Source organism: Pecten maximus, chromosome 3 (assembly GCF_902652985.1).
Source record: "Pecten maximus chromosome 3, xPecMax1.1, whole genome shotgun sequence".
Classification (NCBI taxonomy): Eukaryota; Metazoa; Mollusca; class Bivalvia; order Pectinida; family Pectinidae; genus Pecten; species Pecten maximus.
In genome coordinates, this window is record NC_047017.1 from 24633937 (window position 1) to 24661853 (window position 27917).

Here is a 27917-nt window from a genome sequence, read left to right on the forward strand (position 1 = left end):
TTGATTTTCAAGATGGCAGCTTTCAGGAAGGTAAGTAAACTGATGCAGACAATTTTGCAATGTACATACTTATTTATCTATTTATAGTTTATGGGAACATTGCATGCACTCAGTTAGTAGCATATAGGCTGATTAGGTGGGGAACAACCGACATAGAAATGTATGTACATAGACTAAATACCAACTATCGTAATATTAATTTTGATTTGACCAACTGAGTGTTGTAAACGTGAAAAAAAATAATAACCAATACTAGTACTAGTCTAGATCTATATGTTCAGCTGATGTTAACTCATGATTAGTGTTAGATATCCACCAATATTCATGCTAGACCAGGCTGGTACCGGGCACTCACATTCATATCCAAGCAATGTTTATATCCAGGTTACTTGTGTTTGTGAACGATCTATGTTTTCTGGTATTGGTTTATCAGACTCAGTAGGGCCTATGGCACACCCCAGAAAAAAGGCCTAGCTGTCAATGTACATGTCGAATCATTCAAAAGTACACACTTATGACTGTTTATTATTAGTTACTTATTCAGTATTGCTTATTTTTTTCACCAAGTTTTAATTGAATAAAAGGGAACACATCATTCTTTTAAGTTTTAAGTTCCGTGATATTATGAGTTAAGTTAACCTAGATTACATCCATATTTGACTTCACAGCTTTTGCACAGTGAGAAGAAGCTTAAGGTATGGCTATAAACATACAATACAAACTAACAGACCTGTTGTTTCAAATCTAAAATGACTAACACACCATAGCTCTTTCCATTGTGTGGTGTGTAGCTATCGGTTGGTTCCATTCACAAAAATGAAGAAGGTTTGTGTGCGCTTTCACAGTTATTAGCTCACCTGCCCGAAGGGCAAGTGAGCTTATGCCGTGGCGCGGCGTCCGTCGTCCGTCCGTCCGGCCGTCCGGCCGTCCGTCCGGCGTCAACTTTCCATTCAAGCAACTTCTTCTCAATAACCAAAAGGCCTAGAGACCTAATATTGGGCCTGTAGCATGCTGGGGTGAAGGGCTACCAAGTTTGTTCAAATGAATGACCTTGACCTTCATTCAAGGTCACAGGAGTCAAAAAGGCTAAAATCTTCAAACGACTTCTTCTCAACAACCAACAGTCCCAGGGAGTTGATATTGGGTCTGTAGCATGCTGGGGTAAAGGGCTACCAAGTTTGTTCAAATGAATGACCTTGACTTTCATTCAAGGTCACAGGAGTCAAAAAGGCTAAAAAAAAATTAGACGACTTCTTCTAAATAGCCAAAAGACCCAGGGACTTGATATTGGGTCTGTAGCATGCTGGGGTGAAGGGCTCCCAAGTTTGTTCAAATGAATGACCTTGACTTTCATTCAAGGTCACAGGAGTCAAAAAGGCTAAAATCTTTAAACGACTTCTTCTCAATAACCAAGAGTCCCAGGGACTTGATATTGGGTCTGTAGCATGCTGGGGTGAAGGGCTACCAAGTTTGTTCAAATGAATGACCTTGACCTTCATTCAAGGTCACAGGAGTCAAAAAGGCTAAAATCTTCAAACGACTTCTTCTCAATAACCAACAGTCCCAGGGAGTTGATATTGGGTCTGTAGCATGCTCGGGTGAAGGGCTACCAAGTTTGTTCAAATGAATGACCTTGACTTTCATTCAAGGTCACAGGGGTCAAAAAGGCTAAAATCTTTAAACGACTTCTTCTCAATAACCAAGAGTCCCAGGGAGTTGATATTGGGTCTGTAGCATGCTGGGGTGAAGGGCTACCAAGTTTGTTCAAATGAATGACCTTGACCGTCATTCAAGGTCACAGGAGTCATAAAGGCTAAAATGTTTAAACGACTTCTTCTCAATAACCAAGAGTCCCAGAGGCCTAACATTTGGCCTGTAGCATGCTGGGGTGAAGGGCTCCCAAGTTTGTTCAAATGAATGACCTTGACTTTCATTCAAGGTCACAGGAGTCAAAAAGGCTAAAATCTTTAAACGACTTCTTCTCAATAACCAAGAGTCCCAGAGGCCTAATATTTGGCCTGTAGTATGCTGGGGTGAAGGGCTACCAAGTTTGTTCAAATGAATGACCTTGACTTTCATTCAAGGTCACAGGGGTCAAAAAGGCTAAAATCTTTAAACGACTTCTTCTCAATAACCAAGAGTCCCATGGAGTTGATATTGGGTCTGTAGCATGCTGGGGTGAAGGGCTACCAAGTTTGTTCAAATGAATGACCTTGACCTTCATTCAAGGTCACAGGAGTCAAAAAGGCTAAAATCTTTAAACGACTTCTTCTCAATAACCAAGAGTCCCAGAGGCCTAATATTTGGCCTGTAGCATGCTGGGGTGAAGGGCTTCCAAGTTTGTTCAAATGAATGACCTTGACTTTCATTCAAGGTCACAGGAGTCAAAAAGGCTAAAATCTTTAAACGACTTCTTCTCAATAACCAAGAGTCCCAGAGGCCTAATATTTGGCCTGTAGCATGCTGGGGTGAAGGGCTCCCAAGTTTGTTCAAATGAATGACCTTGACTTTCATTCAAGGTCACAGGAGTCAAAAAGGCTAAAATCTTTAAACGACTTCTTCTCAATAACCAAGAGTCCCAGGGAGTTGATATTGGGTCTGTAGCATGCTGGGGTGAAGGGCTACCAAGTTTGTTCAAATGAATGCCCTTGACTTTCATTCAAGGTCACAGGATTCAAAAAGGCTAAAATCTTTAAACGACTTCTTCTCAATAACCAAGAGTCCCAGGGAGTTGATATTGGGTCTGTAGCATGCTCGGGTGAAGGGCTACCAAGTTTGTTCAAATGAATGACCTTGACTTTTATTCAAGGTCACAGGGGTCAAAAAGGCTAAAATCTTTAAACGACTTCTTCTCAATAACCAAGAGTCCCAGGGAGTTGATATTGGGTCTGTAGCATGCTGGGGTGAAGGGCTCCCAAGTTTGTTCAAATGAATGACCTTGACTTTCATTCAAGGTCACAGGAGTCAAAAAGGCTAAAATCTTTTAAACGACTTCTTCTCAATAACCAAGAGTCTCAGGGAGTTGATATTGGGTCTGTAGCATGCTGCGGTAAAGGGCTACCAATTTTGTTCAAATGAATGACCTTGACCTTCATTCAAGGTCACAGGGGTCAAAAAGGCTAAAATCTTTAAACAACTTCTTCTCAATAACCAAGAGTCCCAGGGAGTTGATATTGGGTCTGTAGCATGCTGGGGTGAAGGGCTACCAAGTTTGTTCAAATGAATGACCTTGACTTTCATTCAAGGTCACAGGAGTCAAAAAGGCTAAAATCTTTAAACGACTTCTTCTCAATAACCAAGAGTCCCAGAGACCTAATATTTGGCCTGTAACATGCTGGGGTGAAGGGCTACCAAGTTTGTTCAAATGAATGACCTTGACCTTCATTCAAGGTCACAGGGGTCAAAAAGGCTAAAATCTTTAAACGACTTCTTCTCAATAACCAAGAGTCCCAGGGAGTTGATATTGGGTCTGTAGCATGCTGGGGTAAAGGGCTACCAAGTTTGTTCAAATGAATGACCTTGACCTTCATTCAAGGTCACAGGGGTCAAAAAGGCTAAAATCTTTAAACAACTTCTTCTCAATAACCAAGAGTCCCAGGGAGTTGATATTGGGTCTGTAGCATGCTGGGGTGAAGGGCTACCAAGTTTGTTCAAATGAATGACCTTGACCTTCATTCAAGGTCACGTTGATCAAGTATGCTTAAATCTTTAAATGACTTTTAGTGAAAAGCCAAAGTGCAGAGAGACATTATATTGGTCCTGTAGCATGCTTTCAAATAACTGCAGGATCCATATATGAAAAGATCACTGCATTGCAGGTGAGCGATTTGGGCCCATTGGGCCCTTGTTTTACCAGGTATACAGGTACATGTAGATTCTATATCAGCTTCAAAGAGAAAAAAAGGCGGTTTTAAGATCATTATAACCTGAATATAAAAGATCTATGAGGTATAACATTTTAATCTTCTTACCATTAAAAAGATGTTCTATAACTTAGGCTCTATAATCATGATAAATACAAAAAAGAAAAACACAGAATGGATCATTGTGAAGTGATTCGTAAGTACAATACCATAGTTTGTCCCATTGTAATTAATGATAATTGATGGAAAGGTCCTTTACTAAATTCTTCACTCTGATGATTTGTTGTGATTTACATATACACAAGTGTAAGGACAAGAAGATTTTTTTTCTGTCGAGTGCTAGAAGTGAAAGTTATTGTAATCCAAACATTCCTTTTATCTAAAGCTTAATATGTACATTTCAGGACACCAGTAACACTGTGAGAATGTTTAACATTGTCAACAAAGGATTATCTTTAATAAAAAATGATACTAGTGAAGATAATTATAAGAAGCAGAAAATTAGAAAATGTAAAACCCCTGACCTGTCCCACTTGAGCACTACTAGATCTGTGTTCAAACACTGGTACTCAGGTAGAGGGCATAGTGTAGTTTAAAATTGTATTCAAAATACATATAATGTCCAATTAGTTTGTATTTGTCTACCATTTTTTCTCTAACAGCACTGAAATTTTCAGGAAATATGAAAATGCATTTGTTTTTTCAGCTCTATAGTTAAAAATAAAACATTGCATATACATGTCTGTGTGAGTGATAATAATATGAGTGTACCAAATTATAATGCATCATTGCCAACAAGATTCCAGATAATCTCTATAAAGTGAAAGTTACAAAAAAGAACCATTACACGCTGATCTGTTGTAATTAAATATCACATCTTTTTATGGATAATCACTTATTCATTTGATATAATAATACTACTAGCAAGCGTGAATATCACATGCATTTATGTACACTCATGTACATTGTAGCTAGCTATTGGTCTTGTAAAAAAGAACCTTACTATATATATATACTGTAAGAGAAATGTACTATCAGCAAACTACATAGGTCAAGGTCTACCTTATATGGCCTTTGACAATTAATTTTGCTATAAAGCAGGTCTATTTAAAAAAAAAAATCACTATTTTTCACATTTTGTCACATAGAAATTCCAAATGCAATATATTTGACCCTGGACCCAGTTGAAAAATTGTAGGAATATCCCTGCTTAATATATAACACATTACATGCATGTAGATGTTTCAGTTGACATATATACATTTGTAATTTTGAATGATTTATAATAAATGTATATTTTTTTCTTACATAAGGACTCGCATGATGATGAAGATGATTATTGGTCAGGGAAGAGCAGGAAGAAAATCAACATTTTTTCTGATGATGTAATTATATTAATTGAGTAATTGAATTATTGATATTGTGTATGTGGATAACAGGTTAGCAAAACCCACTCTCCAAATCATAATGAAGCAATATTCTGTTTTATGAATTATTTTCCTGCACTCATACACTTACTCTTTTGAAATATAATTTGTCTGTTGAGATTATGTGATTAAATCAAAGAGAGAGAGGAAGTATAAAAAAAAAAAAAAAAAAAAATGCCAGACTTAGATTACTTACACATGTTATTTAATATATATATTTCATCCGTATTTTTATGATACTTTTTAAGGTCAGTGTGGAACAAGCTGATCAAATGGCCAAGACCAAAGTTTTGTTGAAAGCAAATGACTTTGATGAGGAAACGGATACCATCAATTGGGATGGTTCTAACACAGCAGTAACAAGCACAACAAGTATGATACTTTATAGTGTGTAACACTATTTATAAGTGTTTTTTTTTTTTTTTTTTTGGATAAAAACACATTTTATTCATATACAATGTATATATATTACACATAATATATACAATACAATAGGTGTCCTCTCGCAGGAGGGCTTTCACTCATTCATTCATATTTTTCTACTTTGTTTTTTCAATCTTTCACTTGTCATCTATATACTGTACAATTCTTTTTCCTTACAATCATCATATTTTCATTTTTTTCTCATGATTTTTTCCCCCCAATATTTCGCTCGTCATTCATACATTCTTTCTCATCGTATTATGGATATTTTCATTTTTTTTTTTATATAAAATTAATAATATAGATCTATATTTAAATTTATATACACAAATGTAGATAACAATAATAATCCAGATTTATTTATTTCCGTAAAGAAGGAAATGGGTAGATTATTAGTCACTACCTCGGCGTGCCCTCGGAACTCCTTGGATGTACATGTGTTGTCACACAATGACATCCGAGGTGTTCCGATTGCTCGGCGTGATGTATAAGTGTTACATATGAGGGAGAAGAGAGCAACAGAGAGGGAATAGATTTTCAATACCCATACATACAAGTGACACTGAAATTGTTGAATTCTTAAACTGAAACCAGATTTTGTTTTATTAAATTTCAGCAATTCATTAACCTTGTTTTGTGAGATAAATTGATTTGTCTTTACAAATTTAATTCAAAGAAAATGTAACTAGATTTTAGGAACATATATTTCATGTGATATTTCATACCTATGTATATTGTATATATCTGTGCACGCACTGTTATTATGATTGATCCCCATTTATGTTTAATCACTTTATGAACAGCTACGTATAATTGTTCACTATTAAAAGTTGTATCCATTTTCCTACACATCCAAACTCTGCACATACATCGATATCAGGCAACTGCTCCTATACATGACTGGTCTATTTTGGTAGTCTGAATTATTCAAATTATCCATCTCCCCGAGCAGTATATCAAAGTGGATGGACAGTCAGAATAATTCAGACTTGCTTTATATAGTATATTGGATACACATCCCCTACTTCAAATTTTCACTTTTAAAATCAATATTATTACAATGATTGCCAATAAAAACCATAGTGCAAAATGTATTCCTACAATTTCGTATGTAAAATTGTAATATTCTCTAATCTATTACTCCTAATAGATATTTGGAGATATTTTGGTGATGTGTCTCCATTTTTAGCAGTAGTACATTGCAGTATTGTTGAAGGCAATGGTTGTCTGATATATACAACTCTTGCTTGCTGCATCCATCCATGGCTTATTTCTACTTGTATGCTAGATATCTTTTTTAATATCATACATATATACATGTATGTCATAACTTATTAAGAAACCACAATTTGATATAATAGTTTTAAAGCATGTACATATCAGATAGATATACATAGTCATATGTTATTTTATATTGTAAATGATTGTAGAAATGCTAGATAAGCAAAATTTGTTTTCACATTGGTGTAACGTTTGTTTTGAGATTTTCATGTTGTAATAAATAGAATGTTGATGTACGCATGTTGATTGTGACCTTTGACCTTCCTTTGCCTTCAATTGCCTTCAAAGAACAAAGCCCAACAAATCAAGCACCAGATATTACCTCCACAAAAAAGAGTTCCCATGCTACCCAGCTAGTTCCTCCACAGTCTCCCAATATGTCCAAACTGCGGACTCCGACCCATTCAAGGTCACGAAGTGTTACTTATGGTAAGTTGTAAACAAAAACAAGATCATTGTTCATCAATGGTTATTTGTAAAGTCGAAAAAGTAACAATCTTTTGTTTGTAAGTGTACCATGGCCAATTGTGATAGAAAGTATGACAAAATACCAATGATTGCCTCTAGTTACCTATAGTGAATGTGGAGGTTGAACACATTTCATGATATGAAGGTCAAGGGGTATACATAAGTAGATACTAATAATTATGAAAGTTAAAATCTCGAGTGAACAATAATGATTCTGAAAATTAAATCTAGAGTGAACAAAATACCTATTGGGAAAACCAGAGAGCTGATTCAGCTTAAGTTTATGATACAAGACACTTAAAATAAAAATAGTTTATCAAATAAAGATTTGATGTGATTTTACGTTTATGAGATTATGTTTAATACTGTTTTATCAATATAGGATTTGAGACAGGTTTATATTTTCCAGCTTAAGTTTTAAATATGATATATATGAAGCTGTTTGTATGTTGGGTTGGCGCCTTGCTAGCTAGTCTGCGGTCATTAAGCATTAGGATAATTTGAACATTCTTGACAATCGTATTGAGGCTGATATCGTAATGCTGTGTCCCATTACAGAGCCTTCATTAATCCATGCACTCACTGCAGGTGAAGGTAACACAATTATTGAACTTAAAAAAGAAAAGAAAACCACTACATGTTTTGTATATACAATTATACTAACTTGAGCATTGTTTCTGGCAAAACTGCATAATGACAGACTAACAACACTAAATACTATGGGTATAACCAAGTGATTTCTCAGTCAGATTTCTCATTTTATTTTCAAAATGTTTTAATCCAAAGTAAAGAGAATCATTTGTTTTAGCCTTGAATGCCTTTATTGATGATCCTAGATTATACACCCAAGATGGGCATTTGCCTGGTACTGACCATAGGCCGGTGTTTTTTCTTTGGATACCCTTGCTTTCCTCCACCTCCAAAACCTGGCATGTTCTTAAATGACCCTGGCTGTTAAGAGGATGTTAAGAAAATAAACCTAGATTATAATTATTGTCAGTTTTAAAAAGAAATGGCTTAAAAAATTGAAGATATGTCTTTAAATAAAATTTGTCTGGGAATAACAAAGTCTGTCTGAAAATCAGTATAAAACTTTTGTCAGTACATGTATATAATATTATGTAGTGCATGCATTCATGTATTTGTATCCAGAAGTATCTGTCATGGCTGATGGGATGTAGCATGATTGCATATTTAAGTACTGGCTTTCAGTGAGCCGGCCTGCATGTACACTTTGTATATGGTTTTCATGAAATGAGTAAACGTTACTTGGTTATTAGCTCACCTGCCCGAAGGGCAAGTGAGCTTATGCCATGGTGCGGCGTCCGTCGTCCGTCCGTCCGTCCGTCCGTCCGTCCGGCCGTCCGGCGTCAACTTTTTCATTTAAACAACTTCTTCTCAATAATCAAGAGGCCCAGGAACTTCATATTGGGCCTGTAGCATACTGGGGTGAAGGGCTTCCAAGTTTGTTCAAACAATTGACCTTGACCTTCATTCAAGGTCACATGGGTCAAATAGGCTATAATCTTCAAACGACTTCTTCTCAATAACCAAGAGGCCCAGGGACTTGATATTGGGCCTGTAGCATGCTGGGATGAAGGGCTACCAAGTTTGTTCAAATAAATGACGTTGACCTTCATTCAAGGTCACATGGGTGAAATAGGCTATAATCTTCAAACGACTTCTTCTCAATAACCAAGAGGCCCAGGGACTTGATATTGGGCCTGTAGCATGCTGTGATGAAGGGCTACCATGTTTTTTCAAATAAATGACGTTGACCTTCATTCAAGGTCACATGGGTCAAATAGGCTATAATCTTCAAACGACTTCTTCTAAATAACCAAGAGGCCCAGGGACTTGATATTGGGGCTGTAGCATGCTGGGATGAAGGGCTACTAAGTTTGTTAAAATAAATGACTGTGACCTTCATTCAAGGTCACATGGGTCAAATAGGCTATAATCTTCAAACAACTTCTTCTCAATAACCAAGAGGCCAAGGGACTTGATATTGAGCCTGTAGCTTGCTGGGGTGAAGGACTACCAAGTTTGTTCAAATAAATGACCTTGACATTCATTCAAGGTCATATGGGTCAAATAGGCTATAATCTTCAAACGACTTCTTCTCAATAACCAAGAGACCCAGGGACTTGATATTGGACCTGTAGCATGCTTGGGTGAAGGGCTACAAAGTTTGTTCAAATAAATGACCTTGACCTTCATTCAAGGTCACATGGGTCAAATAGGCTATAATCTTCAAACGACTTCTTCTCAATAACCAAGAGACCCAGGGACTTGATATTGGGCCTGTAGCATGCTGGGGTGAAGGGCAACAAAGTTTGTTCAAATAAATGACCTTGACCTTCATTCAAGGTCGAATGGGTCAAATAGGCTATACTCTTCAAACAACTTCTTCTCAATAACCAAGAGGCCAAGGGACTTGATATTGGGCCTGTAGCATGCTAGGGTAAAGGGCTACAAAGTTTGTTCAAATAAATGACGTTGACCTTCATTCAAGGTCACATTGGTCAAATAGGCTATAATCTTCAAATGTCTTCTTCTCAATAACCAAGAGGCCCAGGGAAATGATATTGGACCTGTAGCATGCTTGGGTGAAGGGCTACAAAGTTTGTTCAAATAAATGACCTTGACCTTCATTCAAGGTCACATTGGTCAAATAGGCTATACTCTTCAAACAACTTCTTCTCAATAACCAAGAGGCCAAGGGACTTGATATTGGGCCTGTAGCATGCTAGGATGAAGGGCTACAAAGTTTGTTCAAATAAATGACCTTGACCTTCATTCAAGGTCGAATGGGTCAAATAGGCTATATTCTTCAAACAACTTCTTCTCAATAACCAAGAGGCCAAGGGACTTGATATTGGGCCTGTAGCATGCTAGGGTAAAGGGCTACAAAGTTTGTTCAAATAAATGACGTTGACCTTCATTCAAGGTCACATTGGTCAAATAGGCTATACTCTTCAAACAACTTCTTCTCAATAACCAAGAGGCCAAGGGACTTGATATTGGGCCTGTAGCAGGCTAGGATGAAGGGCTACAAAGTTTGTTCAAATAAATGACCTAGACCTTCATTCAAGGTCACATGGGTCAAATGGGCTATATTCTTCAAACAACTTCTTCTCAATAACCAAGAGGCCCAGGGACTTGATATTGGGCCTGTAGCAGGCTAGGATGAAGGGCTACAAAGTTTGTTCAAATAAATGACCTAGACCTTCATTCAAGGTCACATGGGTCAAATGGGCTATATTCTTCAAACAACTTCTTCTCAATAACCAAGAGGCCCAGGGACTTGGTATTGGGTCTGTAGCATGCTTGGGTGAAGGGCTACCAAGTTTGTTCAAATAAATGACCTTGACCTTCATTCAAGGTCACATGGGTCAAATGGGCTATATTCTTCAAACAACTTCTTCTCAATAACCAAGAGGCCCAGGGACTTGGTATTGGGTCTGTAGCATGCTTGGGTGAAGGGCTACCAAGTTTGTTCAAATTAATGACCCTTGACCTACATTTAAGGTCACAGGGGTGAAATCGGCTTAAATCTGTAAACAATAATTTTGCGATAGCCAAGAGCCTCCTAGACCAGATATTAGGCCAATAAAATGCTGAAATGAAGGACTAGAAAATTTATTAATATGAATAAACCTAGCTTACTATGATAATCAGCATAGTATCTGTAGAAATGACCTCAATCAACTTCAAAGTTGCTGTAGAGCCAGGTGAGCGATACAGGCCCATTGGGCCTCTTGTTATAATGAATCTAGGAAATTCTTGTTTTTGAAAGAAAAACACTTGTTAAAACTTCTTTCATGATAGCAAACATTTTTTCTACACATTAAGAAATAGAATTTAAGTTGATTTTGATAAAATGTACCTTAAAAATCTACACAAATGGAGAAAACAGTGCAGGAACACATATTGTTTATAAACAACTATAATTAGACTATGTACTTTGACAAAAATCCCTCAACGTTGTAGTACAAGTCAATTTTATATCTATATATCAGAAGCTTGGTAATTGTATTTTACTTTTTTTTTGGCTTAAGATAATACTTCAGTAAATATATGTGTAGGAACATTAACATTGTTTATAACATTATCTGTCAATGTTGTATAAAAGCTTGCATCATGAAAATAATTTAATTTCAATGCAGTTGCATGAAAACTAAAAGTTAACTTTTCCATAACTTTCATTTCAGCTTTTATGAATATGTTATACATTGCACTCAGTACATGTATACATAGGATATAGTGAGTTTCATTTCATACGAGTTTTTATGAAACAAGTCTTAATAAGAAGATTTTAGCTTTGTAAGACTTTGGGAGCAAAAAAATAAAACTTCAATACTATTGTCATAAAAGGTCATACAAAATAAAAACAAATCAGATACTGTTTATGGCATGACTGAGAAAGCTTATATTTTGACAGGTTTTAAAGTTTAAGTTTAAATGCAGAGGATTTGATCAGACAGAGACGGCCATTTTGTTGTACCATTCACAATTCATATCACATCATTTTCCATATCATGATGTCACAATCAGTTTGTGACTTAGCACTTTCACAGGGAATGAAAAACACTCCATAGTATATTACAGTGGCATGCAAAAATATTACACTGGCAAATCCACCAGATAATGGACCAATTATTTCTGTGTTAATTCTGGTAAAGAGTTGATCTGGAATAAAATACATATATGGCCATATTATTGTAAAGATGTTGGATATTAATAATAAACTTCTCTACTTGTGTGAAGGTATCAACCCGACTGTGTCTGTACAGCCAGCCTCAGTATCCAGTACATACAGCAGGTCAACAGAGCGTCTCCCTAACTCCTCCTCCAACCTCAGTCTACAGGATGGTAGGTCCTGGATGTTCTCACAGACATAGTTGAATTAGAAATAGCTGTTCATACAGTTGGATGTATTGATGACTTACACATAAAATAACTTTTTGGAATTTTATGTGCCCTTCAAATTTGACAGGAATATTAAAGTATGGTGTCGTCTGTCTGCCTTTTGTTTGTTCCATAGATCTCCTACATTTTTCGACTGATTTCTTTGAAACTTGGTAGGATTTATAATCATGGTATTTTTCTAATAATTTCTTTGAAACTAGATGGCTTTATAATCATGATATCAGTTGTGTTAATTTCTTTGAAACTAGATCATGATATCAGTTGTGTTAATTTCTTTGAAACTATGTGGCTTTATAATCATGATATCAAGTTGTGTTCAATGAGTTGGAGACCTTATCTCCTTATCACTTGTATTCCTCAAATAGTCAGTAAAAATAAATATTGATATTGAATATGTACTGAAATGTGAGGGATATAGCATGCAATCTAACCACTTATAAGGTGATCTATGCAAATCTTTATTTCAATGCAAGACAATATATGTGTATAACACTATTTGGCATTCGACGGGTGTATATTGTTCTGCCTTGAGGTACTCTGATTTTGTTTTTAGCTCACCTGCCCGAAGGGCAAGTGAGCTTATGCCGTGGCGCGGCGTCCGTCGTCCGTCCGTCGTCCGTCCGGCCGTCCGGCCGTCCGTCCGGCGTCAACTTTCCATTCAAGCAACTTCTTCTCAATAACCAAAAGGCCTAGAGACCTAATATTGGGCCTGTAGCATGCTGGGGTGAAGGGCTACCAAGTTTGTTCAAATGAATGACCTTGACCTTCATTCAAGGTCACAGGAGTCAAAAAGGCTAAAATCTTCAAACGACTTCTTCTCAACAACCAACAGTCCCAGGGAGTTGATATTGGGTCTGTAGCATGCTGGGGTAAAGGGCTACCAAGTTTGTTCAAATGAATGACCTTGACTTTCATTCAAGGTCACAGGAGTCAAAAAGGCTAAAAAAAAATTAGACGACTTCTTCTAAATAGCCAAAAGACCCAGGGAGTTGATATTGGGTCTGTAGCATGCTGGGGTGAAGGGCTACCAAGTTTGTTCAAATGAATGACCTTGACCGTCATTCAAGGTCACAGGAGTCAAAAAGGCTAAAATCTTTAAACGACTTCTTCTCAATAACCAAGAGTCCCAGAGGCCTAATATTTGGCCTGTAGCATGCTGGGGTGAAGGGCTACCAAGTTTGTTCAAATGAATGACCTTGACTTTCATTCAAGGTCACAGGAGTCAAAAAGGCTAAAATCTTTAAACGACTTCTTCTCAATAACCAAGAGTCCCAGAGACCTAATATTTGGCCTGTAGCATGCTGGGGTGAAGGGCTACCAAGTTTGTTCAAATGAATGACCTTGACTTTCATTCAAGGTCACAGGAGTCAAAAAGGCTAAAATCTTTAAACGACTTCTTCTCAATAACCAAGAGTCCCAGAGAGTTGATATTGGGTCTGTAACATGCTGGGGTAAAGGGCTACCAAGTTTGTTCAAATGAATGACCTTGACCTTCATTCAAGGTCACAGGGGTCAAAAAGGCTAAAATCTTTAAACAACTTCTTCTCAATAACCAAGAGTCCCAGGGAGTTGATATTGGGTCTGTAGCATGCTGGGGTGAAGGGCTACCAATTTTGTTCAAATGAATGACCTTGACTTTCATTCAAGGTCACAGGAGTCAAAAAGGCTAAAATCTTTAAACGACTTCTTCTCAATAACCAAGAGTCCCAGAGACCTAATATTTGGCCTGTAGCATGCTGGGGTGAAGGGCTACCAAGTTTGTTCAAATGAATGACCTTGACCTTCATTCAAGGTCACAGGAGTCAAAAAGGCTAAAATCTTCAAACGACTTCTTCTCAATAACCAACAGTCCCAGGGAGTTGATATTGGGTCTGTAGCATGCTGGGATGAAGGGCTACCTAGTTTGTTCAAATGAATGGCCTTGACCTTCATTCAAGGTCACAGGGGCCAAAAAGGCTAAAATCTTTAAACGACTTCTTCTCGATAACCAACAGTCCCAGAGACCTAATATTTGGCCTGTAGCATGCTGGGGTAAAGAGCTACCAAGTTTGTTCAAATGAATGACCTTGACTTTCATTCAAGGTCACAGGAGTCAAAAAGGCTAAAATCTTTAAACGACTTCTTCTCAATAACCAAGAGTCCCAGAGACCTAATATTTGGCCTGTAGCATGCTGGGGTAAAGGGCTACCAAGTTTGTTCAAATGAATGACCTTGACTTTCATCCAAGGTCACAGGAGTCAAAAAGGCTAAAATCTTTAAACGACTTCTTCTCAATTACCAAGAGTCCCAGAGAGTTGATATTGGGTCTGTAGCATGCTGGGGTAAAGGGCTACCAAGTTTGTTCAAATGAATGACCTTGACCTTCATTCAAGGTCACAGGGGTCAAAAAGGCTAAAATCTTTAAACAACTTCTTCTCAATAACCAAGAGTCCCAGGGAGTTGATATTGGGTCTGTAGCATGCTGGGGTGAAGGGCTACCAAGTTTGTTCAAATGAATGACCTTGACCTTCATTCAAGGTCACGTCGATCAAGTATGCTTAAATCTTTAAATGACTTTTAGTGAAAAGCCAAAGTGCAGAGAGACATTATATTGGTCCTGTAGCATGCTTTCAAATAACTGCAGGATCCATATATGAAAAGATCACTGCATTGCAGGTGAGCGATTTGGGCCCATTGGGCCCTTGTTAAGTAAGAAGGTGCAAACTGATGCAAAATCCTGCTGTTATTACAATTATTTAAAAGTGAAGAAATTGATATGAATCAATATCTTTGCAAAATAATTAATGACAATTGTTGCAACTATATTTTAAAAGGTAGCCTTTATACATTATGTGTATGTTCCGTTTCATTTGTGTAGGCTTAGTCTCATTGTTACAGCAGAATTTGTATTTCCATTATCTATCTGTTAATATAAATGTAAATGAAGACATGTTACATGAGAATGCCCTCATTGAAGTCATCTGTTTTACAGTGGTGTCCAACAGTGCACCTAAAGCCCAGTCTTCCAATGATAGAGCAAAGATGGCCGAGGAGATTCGTTTCCTGCAGCGATCACTGGAGGTAATCTGTATTTTCTATGACACATAGTTGCACATTTAGTATCATGTTAAAGATATTATCATCATGGAAAAAAAATAATAAAGTTGAATTTTTCTTGCTTTATCTTCTCTTTAAGTTTGGCATCCTTTGATAAATAGAGATTCATAACTAATTGATAAATGCTGTTCTTTAAAAATAATTTTAAAGTTGTCTACACATGTGTATACAATGTATTACCTGGTATGTAAGTACATTCCTGATGTTAGAACAAATACTAGATAGTTCACAACTTCCTAGAGTTATGTATCCATATTAATGGGCGTATTTGAAATGTTTATATTAACTAACATTGTAATGCTTTAATTTGTTCATTTTGTGTTACAGAGAGCCAAGGAGTCTGGTACCACTAAGCTCTCTGTGAACGACACTGTCAGATGTATTATAACAGGGGAGGTAACTCAGTTTTTCTGGACTCTTAATTAAAAATTAGTTACCATAATAATTGTAAGAATAATAGTAAGAGCACACTTAGTGTTAGTAAGGGAAGAAACCGTAATTCCTATAGAAATTCCACGGTGTCCGACAGGTGACCCCATACCTTTTCATTTCTGATAGAGAAGGACTACTTCAACTTATTGGAACCTTGATACATATTGAAATCTTATGTGTTGTTGTAGCCATTCAATTTGGAAGCATACCGATCAAGAGAGGAAAAGTTAGAGCTGTTGGATAGAGCAATTAAAACACATGATGGAAATGCCATCATCACTGTAAGTATTGCTAATGGACATCAAATGTCAGAAAATGTTTAATTGGGTAACATTGCTTTAGGATTATCATGGTACATATGGTATACATGTATATATATATTATTTGAAATTGAACAGAGCTGTCATGGACCATGAGTAATGCATATCAACTATAATTTTAGTAAATGAGGTTGCTGTCACTTCTTTTATTTGGTTGATTAGAATGAAGCATGTGTATCAATTCTGTACTGGGTTTAAAAAAAAAATTCAAAATACATAATGTATGACAATGCTAAAACTCATTTGTACTAGGTTAACAAAACACTTTTAATGAAAAATATTTCTCTGTGAATATTACGTTTAAAATGTTTGATAAAAATGACAATGCTGATACTATAATTGAAGTCATAATTGATGAAATAAAATATGTGTTCAGACATTTTATTTCTATCTTTCCAAGATCGTCCTTTTCCTGCAGAGAACCATAAAACCTTCTATATTTAACCTCGAGCTACAGAAGAGGCCTGTGGCAGTGAATCATTACATTAACTATCTCAAGTATCATTATGATTTTGAGGCCCTTGTAGATTTACTGGGGTAAGTAAAACTGTAACATATAAGCTCAATTATGTAATGATATATTTACTGGTAGAATTTAATTATTTCAAGACTTCCTTTGATCAATCTGGAAAGTCAAATTACTTACAAATCTCCATAGCAGTAATATGGTAGGCCAACTCACTAATATTCTTACACCCTCAGACCTACTGTAAATGATTATGGTAAATGATACAGTAATGCTAATTTCCAACATATTGGGAATTAATAAGCTATTAACTTCAAGCTGTTCCAAATTTTTCTAATGTGGGAGGGATGAGAAGCATTTTTTCAGAGACCCTGCCACCCATCAAATATTGAAACATGTTTAGTATCAGGAAAACTAGAAAAATGAGGCTATACCCCCAGTTTTTTCAATTCAAGTGCTACCCACCCCTCCCACACAGATAATTCTGGATTAGTTGTTATAGCCTCCTTACTTTTCTGGATATCTCTGTAGATACAATCCCTACTTATATTATGGCATGTTAATTATTTACCACCATGCATCATTTCTTAACCCTATAGAAAGGACCACAAACTCTACATACTTCACCTTTATGAGCTACTAAGTAACAAAACTGGACAGGTGTTGATATAGTAGACAATATGGTTCTCTACACATTACAGACATTACAGAAAACATGGCAGTTTCATGTCTCTCATTCATTTCTGACATGGATAATCCGATAAATATTTGGGAACTATCAATATAAATGATCAAATCAGAAATCTGGATATGTTTTCTTTTACTCCCAATCATGAAAATATGTTAAGTTATATTTGTGAATTAAGAAAATGTTTATGTTTTACAGATTTCTGGGGAGAAGTGAAGAAGCTGCAGTAAGTTTTTAAAAATGAAAGTAATCTTTTTGTTTGAAAATTGTTCGAAATTTGAAGAGAAAAAATAGATATCAGTATTTTTGCTAATGATGAATGATCATTTTTCTCTTTCAGATGTTCAAATACAAACAAGCTATTAACACAAGTGATCCTGGTGTTAAGATCAGGAATCTAAAAACCTGTCACAGGTGAGAGTCTGATGTTAGGGATTGTCTTTGCTTTTATAAATGTGTTATTTTAAATCTTGTAAAGTGATCAATAAATTGTCAAAGGTAGGTCACTGTGACCATTTTTTCCACTTCATTGATCCCTGTATACTTGTGTGTTTAGCTCCATTTCTTTGGTTAGACATTGTATTCAATCCTGATTTAATTGAAGTGCACATTGTGATGTATCTTTGATTGTATTCTTTTCATTGTTGTCTTGCAGAGCTCACTTTCTGTCTGAGCAGGGAATGTCCCACAACACTACCATGCTGGAGGAACACATCTCCTTACTGGAACGACAACGACCCATTGAGGTAGGCCCTATGACAGTCTGATACTGATTTAAGTAAGCTTTAGATCAAATCAATTATGTGTATTATTTCATAAAAACTAGTCTTACCATTGGAAGCAGTTTTTGGTATAGTTGAGGTATTTCAGAACAAGCTGACAACAGACATCTGGACAAACTAGCCTTACCAATCGAAAAAAGTCTTTGGTATAGATGAGGTAATTCAAAACAAGCTGACAACAGCTATCTTAATGGACATCAGACCAAAGGTTGGTCATTTTGATCTTGTATGTGTTGCTGTAAGACTTGTTGGTGTTACATTCATGATTCTTCAAGTTATCTCCCCTTGTTGCACAGGATGCTGATGCCAGAGATGAACAGGAGGGGAAGGTGATGATATTTAAGACCTATCCTCGGAAGTCTTCCATTATCAACATGTCTGTGATAACAACACTCTACTATTGCTGTTTCTATCACGCGGGACTCTCAGAGGTGTGTTATAACTAAATATAATCACTTTAACTGAAGAATATTTTCACAATTTATTCTGTATTTATGATAAAAAGTTTACCATTTACCTCAGATGCTTTGATCATTTTCTGAATAAAGTACAATTACAGTCAAATCTGTTTCAGACATTTCATTTGGGAAGTCAATAAAATTATCTTTTAACCCAGGATTAGTTAACAAGAAAGTATTACTGTAATGAGGAATTTTTAAAGGTGTGTTTGTATGTTACAGAATTCCTTAGCCAGCCCAGCTGCTATAAAAAGAGACTACAAGGTATAAAAATCAACAATATTAAAGTATTTACACTTCAGGTATTTATAGACCCTCAGCTATTATCCTCATGTGACAAAGTTGAGGAAGGGTTACAGCATTCTTTGTTTGTGTGATTTGTGAAGTATGAGAATACTTGTGTTGGCACGTGATGAGATCCGGATGGTTTGTGATGCCTTATTTATTGCAAAAGATACAAAACATTTAACTACGGTACTGAACTTAGGTCTGGAAATCAATTATTTTTAATGTTTATATGAAATCTATCAACCTGCATGTAGATACTTCGTAGTTATGATACATAAAGTTAGGTATATCTCTCTGTTAAGTCAAAAAGTTTGTCTTTTAATTTGTAATTGATGTTTTTTAAAAAATCATTTTTTTTCTGTCTCAATTCTATCACCAAAATATGTTAAATATTGTTTACTACTGTAGATGAATATTATTTTGGACAGCTGACAGACAAGCAGTTCATGTGGATTGCCCTGAGTGCCAGATCTAGACTAAAACAGTGGACTGGTATCGAAGAGTTGTTTATGACAAAGGTAATATGACTTGCAGTGAGGGTGTGAATGAATATTCAAAGGTAATTCAATAGAGGAGTGTGTATATACTCATACAGCTAAAGATTACATCACTTTTGTTTTGGAGTTACAGTTCACATCATAACACTCCATTGATGTTTGCTTGTTTGTTTGCTGAATTTATCACCCTTGAACAGCCAGGGTCATTTTGAGGTGGGGTCTCCTTGTAGTAGTTAGTGACAACTTCACTGAATAACATACGGGAGGCCCATCGCATTCCATCCAGAGCAATTAGGGTAAAAAGTCTTGCCCGAGGACACAACCACGACTTCACAGACTGGTCTGTTTCTCAGCTTCCCTAGAAACACAAACCAACATTGGTAGGGAGTGTCGAACCTAGCACCACAAATCTTCACCTGAGATTTCGTGGCCAGAGCTCTAACTGACTGAGCTATCGTGGTCCCCCTCCATTAAAAGTTTCAATGTAAATGACAAAAAAATTATGCATGTGATACTATACCATTGTATGACCCTGTTTTAATGGATTTCTTATTGAACAGGGTTGGTTTGGAGGGACAAAGGCAAAAGCAGCTATAGGATTTGACCGAGTATGTGAAGTGTTATATAAGACCAGCGCTCCGTTAGATGTAAGTGTCCTTTACTAAATGAGCCTTTATGGGTACAATATCACCTCTAATGACTTCTTGAATGATATCAAAATGTATATTCTGGTCAAATGCAAAGATAAACATTTTCTACTGGTACAGTAGTGTTTAAGGTATGTTACAGATATCTCTTGGGCTGATAATGCCCTGATATATACTTTTGAAATAAATGTAAATTGCCCAAATTTGAAAATTTAATTTAACCAAAAAATCAAATTCTGTGCAGTTGTTGGACTTACAAGCATATCTTGTTTATTGGTTTTAAGTGATGTTTAGATATTGTAATAATAAAATCATTACATGTGATAGATGTTGACCAGCCAAAGAAATTTAGTTGTTGATAATATCCAATCTACTTGTTTTTCTCTACAGATACTTTCAAAATACCTCAGGATGGTGGATAATACAGATAAAAGAATCACTCTTGCCAAAAAGTTTAAGTGCCATGATATAGTAGTTGATGTAAGTATAGTTAAATCACAACTGTTATTAACTGTGAGTATATAAGTAAAGCTAATATCACAGCTGTTAGTGGTTGTGAGTAAGTATAGCTCATATCACAGCTGTTAGTGGTTGTGAGTAAGTATGGCTCATATCACAGCTGTTAGTGTTTGTGAGTAAGTATGGTTCATATCACAGCTGTTAGTGTTTGTGAGTAAGTATGGCTCATATCACAGCTGTTAGTGGTTGTGAGTAAGTATGGCTCATATCACAGCTGTTAGTGTTTGTGAGTAAGTATGGTTCATATCACAGCTGTTAGTGGTTGTGAGTAAGTATGGCTCATATCACAGCTGTTAGTGATTGTGAGTAAGTATAGCTCATATCACAGCTGTTAGTGGTTGTGAGTAAGTATAGCTCATATCACAGCTGTTAGTGTTTGTGAGTAAGTATGGCTCATATCACAGCTGTTAGTGGTTGTGAGTAAGTATGGCTCATATCACAGCTGTTAGTGTTTGTGAGTAAGTATGGCTCATATCACAGCTGTTAGTGGTTGTGAGTAAGTATGGCTCATATCACAGCTGTTAGTGTTTGTGAGTAAGTATAGCTCATATCACAGCTGTTAGTGGTTGTGAGTAAGTATAGCTCATATCACAGCTGTTAGTGTTTGTGAGTAAGTATGGCTCATATCACAGCTGTTAGTGATTGTGAGTAAGTATAGCTCATATCACAGCTGTTAGTGGTTGTGAAACCTTATATTTAACAAGCCATATTGTCAGAAGTCAGTCACTTCAGAGTGAAACTTTATAAAGCTTATACTCAACAAGCTCCATCAATCAATTTCTATCCAATCAGTGGAACTTTTGTTTAGTTAATACTATAAGGCTAAGAGAGCACCAATGTCAAGAGTTAGGTTCTGTACCATGGAACCTTGTAAAGTTTATACTCAGTGAGCACCAATGTCAGGAGTAAGGTTCTGTAGAGTCAAACCTTGTAAAGTTTATACTCACCAAGCCCCAATGTCAGGAGTCAGTTTCTGAAAGTGGAACCTTGTAAAGTGGAAATTTGTAAAACTTGTACTCAGTCTTGTTAAGCTTGTATTCGGTGTTGGAGCCTAGTTGTCAGTAGTCTGCCTCATTAAAATGAGACCTTGTAATATTTGCTGTTCAGTAAATCTAAAGCCTAATCAGCTTGACAATTTGCTAGGCATAACAAAACTTTCATCTTGAATACAGTAAAAATGCCAAATAAATATTTTGAATTTTCCCACTGAACTAATTCTATTTGATTAAAAAAATTACCTGGTTGTACCATACAGCATCTACAAAACATTGGCCTTTATTTTTTGAGATAGTAGTAATAAATGTCTGAAATATTTCAGTATTTTGATGTTTCTTTAGGAAATGTATCATATGAAAAAAATGAATAGAGTAAATGTTTTTCTATCATTTTCCCCAATCCAGACATATGTTGCTATGAAAGATAGAGCGGAGCTGACTGATTATGCGAAGAAGTTGACTCCCCATTCCAGAGAGGCATACTATGCACAAGATGCATTGAAGAGCTCTGTAAGTTGTTATGTCATTTTTAAACTTTAAAAAATGTTGTCATTTTGGATCTTTAACCCAGAATATACTGATTAATTGACTTTAATTGGCTTTGAAAAATAAATCTTGATACAATTTTGCAGGTAAACAAATCATTTTTCACTAGAACACTTCATGATGTTTGCCTGCTAAATTAAGTTGTATACGTCAGCTTTGGTTAATTTCAGACCAGGAATAGGTTAATAAAAGGTTAAAAAATATCATAAAAAAACCCCAACTTTTTTATATGTATAATTATTGCAGTGTAAGTATTCATGAGATGTATTTGAGTATGCAACTAATTTTCCCTATGAGAAGACTATTCCAGTAAAATATCTACCCAATGGTAGTAATACAATCAAACAAAAGATTTAATTCAAACTGTATGATATAAGCCACAATCTCTCACCCACCATGTATAGAATTTCTTGGGTGGTCGGGTGGCACAGTGTTAAAACACTTACTACTTACTTAGGCAGCCGGGGTTCGATTCTCCGATCATACGTGAAAAAGTATGGGGGTCACCTGCCCAACCACATCGGTTTTCCCCGGGTACTCTGGTTTCCTCCCACGCTTCTATCCGGGCCAACAAGCGTGATTATTTTAAGTTTATATAACTTGTTTCGCAATTATTTTAAAATTTAAAAAAAGTTTAAATTACATATAGAATTTCTTTATTTCTGGGTACCAGGGGTATATATGTTACTGGAATAGTTGGAATGTTGACCATCAGTTTTTGTGTGACTGTAGTATGACTTGGCATGTGTTTCAGACCGTCAAGTGGAAGAACTAAGATCCTGGCTGCACGACAGTGTTGTGCAGTGAAAAGCAGACTGTGATATGAAAACCTCTGTTTAGGACACTATTTCTACTGTGATTCACGAGGACACATTCCTGATACCCATACATTTCTTCTGTTAATATGTGTAATTGGATGATTTGATTTGCAATATTTCCTCTGATTGGCCAAATAAATGTCTTGTTTCTGTTCTTGGTCAGCACTGTTACATGTTTATTGCTTTAATAATGATTTTTAATTCCAAGTTTAAAATTGGATCTGTATGTTCACAATGGTCATATCATAATGCCTGTAGCACTAAAGCCGATTAATTTCTGTGGACCAGCTTCACATGATAAATTAAACAATAGGTATTTACATTATACAATGTGTATTTTGACAACAAGTGCAAGATTGTATCTCATGAAATTATTGAAAGTGATTAGTAAATTGCATATAACCGTTTATCATGTTATCGGCCTGTTAAGCAGTGAAATCGCCATGTAATGATTGTGACATCATAATATGAACATTGAGGTTAAGTCATGAATATTGAACATGATGCAACAAAATGGCTGCCTCTGTTTGTTTTTGCCCTCCACATTTTGACTTTAAAACCTGTCAAAATGTAATTTTTCTGAGTTATGTGATAAAAAAGTTCATTTCATATGAGATTTAGTAAAACAAGCTTTAGATTTTTTTGTGAGCTTTTCATATTGTAAGATCTCATAGGAAGTGAAAACTCATTGAAGATCCTCTATACATTTCCCAGTATCAACTGAAATCATAATCCTATTGTTACAAAGAACAATAAACAGGAAGTGTTGGTGATGTACATTTACACAGTACTTAGTACAGCTAATGATTTCCAGCCTGTGGAGCTGGTTGAATTCAATCTCTATTTTACTTTATAGTACCTATTCACAACTACCGTTACTGTTTAACTTGACAAATTCAACTTTCTCTTTAAAAACGAAAAAGGGCAAAGTTCCTGTTTTGTGGGACATAGATTAGAATTTGATAACAGTTATTTTTGCTGCTCAAATCATTCCATTCACATACAAATCCAGCTTCCTGTGAAGTCGATTTTTATAGCTGTGTGCCATATACATTGGTGGGTTTTGGCAAAAAAGTGCATCATATTTGAAATACTCGTTTTATACTATTAATATGCTATTGTTAATTTCTTTATACTTTTTTACTTATTGATTCATTTGTTTATGTATTTTTACACCCATGGTGTTTGTTTATGCAATTAAGTAAGTTTGTGGCAATTGTTTTGTTACACAGAGATATATTTTAGTAGAAGGTAAGATTCTTATATACAGTGCATCCTAGTTTATCCTTGTACTGACTACAACAGAGGGAAGGTTTACTATCCTGACTTTTTTTATACAACAAGGGGAATTGTTCTTCTGGTTGATACACAGTTAAACTTAGGAACTTCCTCTTTGGTCATCATTATCTAGATTTACCTGTCAAGTGTCCAGTGTTTGCCTGGAGGCTCCATTTTGCTTTGATAAAATTGACTGTCCCAAGTACAAAATTTTGGACTGAAAGTGGACAATGAAACAGTGTGTTTTATCATTAAGAAAGAGTTGATTACAAATACACGGTGATGTATTAAGATGTTTAAGCAGCAAAATGATTCAATTTAGTAAGTAAACATGGCCAAAAATATTGGGTTTGTGAAAGCTTTCCAAACTTAGATGTCCATTTCTAGTTTTGCCCCTTTGACAGGTATATGGAGACCTTTTCCAATATTGGAGGATTACATTTTGACATAAATGTATTGTTTGCATAATTTTTTTTGAGTTTTGTCTTTGATCATGGTATAAATAACATTTTTTTGGTGGTTTCCATTGTATGGTGTGTGCAATTTCTACAGAAGAGCTAGCATAATTACTGTTCCATCATGGGCAGTGAGATTATCAGTGAAGTCCTAGGAATAAGCATTTTTTCATACAGATAATTAATGATTATTATAATGATAATTCATCATTACATTTTTGTAGCTCACCAAGTGAGCTTGTGCTGTGTTACAGCGTCCTTCGCCTGCCATCTGTGGTCCATTCTTCATCTATCATTGGGCCTGTACATGTAGCATGCTGGAGTGAAAGCTACCAAGTTTGTTCAAATGTTTGAACTTGACCTGCATTCAAGGCCACAGGGGTCAAATAGACTGAAATGTTTAAATGACTTCTCAGAACCAAGAGCCCCAGAGACCTGATATTGGACTTGTAGCATGTTTGGATGAAGGTCTACATAGTTTAGTGAAAGGAATGACCTTGACCTGCATTCAAGATCAGAGGAGCCAGTGATATGTTGGGGATGAATGGCTGCCAACCTGGGGCATTGATATTCAAATGAATGACCTTAATATATTTTTATTTCATTAAAGTCAAATATATTTAAAAAGATGCTTTACCTTAAACCCACTTATCGGATTAATGCCAGGTGAGCTATACAGGTCCATTGTGACTCTTGTTTGGAGATTGAGTCATAGTGGATTCAAAGTGTCCCAATGAATTTAATGGATGTTGAATATAATTGATGTTCATGTTGATGAATTGAAGTGTGTTTATGATTTTTGTATTATGCCTTTTTATTTGTAATGAGAATCTATACTCGTACGTATATTAATGCTGTTTATTTTTTATTTATTTTTTTTCTAATATGACGGCTATCTAATTACCAAACTAACGAAAATAAATTGCAGATTTTTGATAATTTATTTTCACTGAAATTATATGTAAATTTCCTTTCATCCCTTACCGTATAGATAAATTGTACTTTTAAATATATAAGAAAGAGATCATTCAATTCAATAAAATTTTGAATTTAATTTGACAATAAACATGTCGTTTATGTTAAGCGGGTTGACTTTGATGTGATACATATACCTACTGATGGTCGCTGTAAAAGGCTGCTTGTCATTATGTTGATGTACATGTTTCTTTACAATTGTGTCGTTTATCAGGGCATTAAATATTTATATGTCAATACAAATATTTTTTTGTAGTTTGAGGTTGTGACCTCAATGTTAGGTAACTACATACTGAACTACATTGTATGACGAGTTGCAGAATTCTGGGTTGTATATGGGTTTGTGTCTGAGAGTAAATATTAAGGGATGATAGAGTGTGACATCCAATGTGATAGGTTAACTTTTGTTGCACATTTTTTTTTGTGTGTGGTTGGCTTGGGATACTGAAACCTTTCATTGGAATATATTAAGAGGGTTTTTGAAACAGAATGATAATACAATAAAAGATATAACTTTAAAGTATTGATGTTGACATGCTACAGCTTCTACCCGGCCTATTTACTTTTCTACAATAGCTACTTATTAGCTACTTTCTGTTTGTTCTTATCAGTTCACCAAGACAATAAAACAAAAGCCATTAATAAATGGATATACCCATTGTGACAATGGTTTTATCTTGAAAAATATATCTGAAAATTTTCAACTGTTATCTATACATGACGGAGAAATGAGTTTTCCATAGAGCCATCATTTCAAGTTGTATTTATTGAATAGCTCACAAACACTGTGTAAATGTGAAAAAATAACTTTTGCATTTGTTTTTAAAAACAACAAGAATATGTATTTATATCCAGTCATTTATCTAAGATTATTATACTTTAAGCCACATGAAATAAAATGTTAAAATGGCCAAAAAGATTATTGAATTAGTTGTTTTTGCATTAGCAGAATTCTGAAGTTATGTGGACAAAATCATCACAAGTATGTTTCAATTGCTTACAAGGTTTGGTCATATCTATTTTGCAGTAAAATTCTGCTATTAATCGCAAATACAGTGGGTAAATGAAAATAGACATTATATAAATCTAGGGTTAATTTGAAAGCTGGATTGTATTGATTTTAGCATGCCAAAAAAAACAAGTAAAAAATTGTAGTTATACAGTCCAAATCACAACTGTTTTATGTCAGGATCACAACCGTTTAAGGGGCCTGAATTGGAGATATGGGTGCCCTGAAATACTCATTCTGTCTAGTTGTCCATCTGTCTGTCTCCCTGTTCATATTTAGTTCCAAGTTCATAAGTTGATCATTATTGACCCATTTACAAGAAATGAAGTCAAGATATTCAGTTCTCAAAAATATATACTAAGGTCAATAATCAATGTCGAACATCAAGGTCATTAGCTTCAAAGGTCAAGGTCAAGTTTTGTACATCCCTTCACAGGAATACTAGTTTTCTTCAATGTAGATTATGTTTTCATGATATGAAGCAAAGTTAGTTGGCTTTAAGCAAGGGTTTACTAATTAAAAGTCAAGGCCACTGAGTTATAGGTCAAGGTCAAATTATGTAGTTTTTCACTAATGAACATTATGAAACAAAATTGTTCAGAATTAAACAAAAATTCTATGGACCAAAGATCATGATCACTAGGTAAAAGGTCATGATCTTTGTGGAGAAGAGGATATAAACTAAATGTACTACCTTTTAGTGTTTTTAAAGCAATATTTAATAATCTATTTTATGTTTCAAAGGAGTACAGACTGTATTTGATTGACCTGATTAGATACCTAGCAGCTTTTTATTGAAAAGTACTGTTGATGCTAAAATGATATCATAACAAAAGAGACAACTACCTGGTATTAACCATTAGATATTACACTGTACCAGTGAAGATATCTTGGAAAAATTACATTAAATTTAAGTAAAATAATAAAAAGTAATATTCCAACTAGTTGCAAAGCAAAACTACTATATAGTGTTACTTTTCATCCGGCAGCATCAAACTTTTAGATCACCTAGTGGAAATCTCAAAGCACTCTTCATGTTTGTTATATCACTGTGGTCAGGTGACTCAGAACTTAAGGACGCTGGGAATCTGGACATGGTTAAGTTTTGTGTTACTCTCAGTTTCTCAAAAAGTATCAATGTTATTTCAACCTAAATTGGTTCATTGTAGTATGGACATCTCTACACACCCTACAGATTACCTTAGTTTTCATTTTTTTGCCATTAAAAACCACAAATTTTTAGAAATTGATATA

General features: G+C 35.5%; 1 protein-coding gene across 2 annotated transcripts; it reads left to right on the forward strand.

Moving 5' to 3' along the window:
* Window positions 1-26573, forward strand: LOC117323674 (spermatogenesis-defective protein 39 homolog). Of its 2 annotated transcripts, XM_033879034.1 has the most exons (19): window positions 1-30; window positions 5177-5248; window positions 5539-5662; window positions 7283-7423; window positions 12233-12337; window positions 15366-15454; window positions 15818-15886; window positions 16111-16203; window positions 16643-16779; window positions 17595-17622; window positions 17737-17810; window positions 18052-18142; window positions 18475-18609; window positions 18859-18900; window positions 19353-19442; window positions 19982-20068; window positions 20459-20548; window positions 21988-22092; window positions 22883-26573. In XM_033879034.1, the coding sequence occupies exons 1-19, from the start codon at window positions 13-15 to the stop codon at window positions 22901-22903; spliced, it is 1611 nt and encodes a 536-aa protein (XP_033734925.1). In that variant the 5' UTR covers window positions 1-12; the 3' UTR covers window positions 22904-26573. The 2 variants fall into 2 exon arrangements, with proteins under 2 accessions (XP_033734925.1, XP_033734926.1); XM_033879035.1 differs by lacking the exon at window positions 7283-7423.
* Window positions 26574-27917: the final 1344 nt, after the last annotated feature.

What these genes read in the sequence shown, in the direction of transcription:
- LOC117323674 (XM_033879034.1), top strand. An exon ending in TCAACATTTTTTCTGATGAT is followed by an intron (nt 5,249 to 5,538) that starts GTAATTATATTA and finishes ATACTTTTTAAG; the next exon opens with GTCAGTGTGGAACAAGCTGA. An exon ending in AGACCAGCGCTCCGTTAGAT is followed by an intron (nt 20,069 to 20,458) that starts GTAAGTGTCCTT and finishes TTTTCTCTACAG; the next exon opens with ATACTTTCAAAATACCTCAG.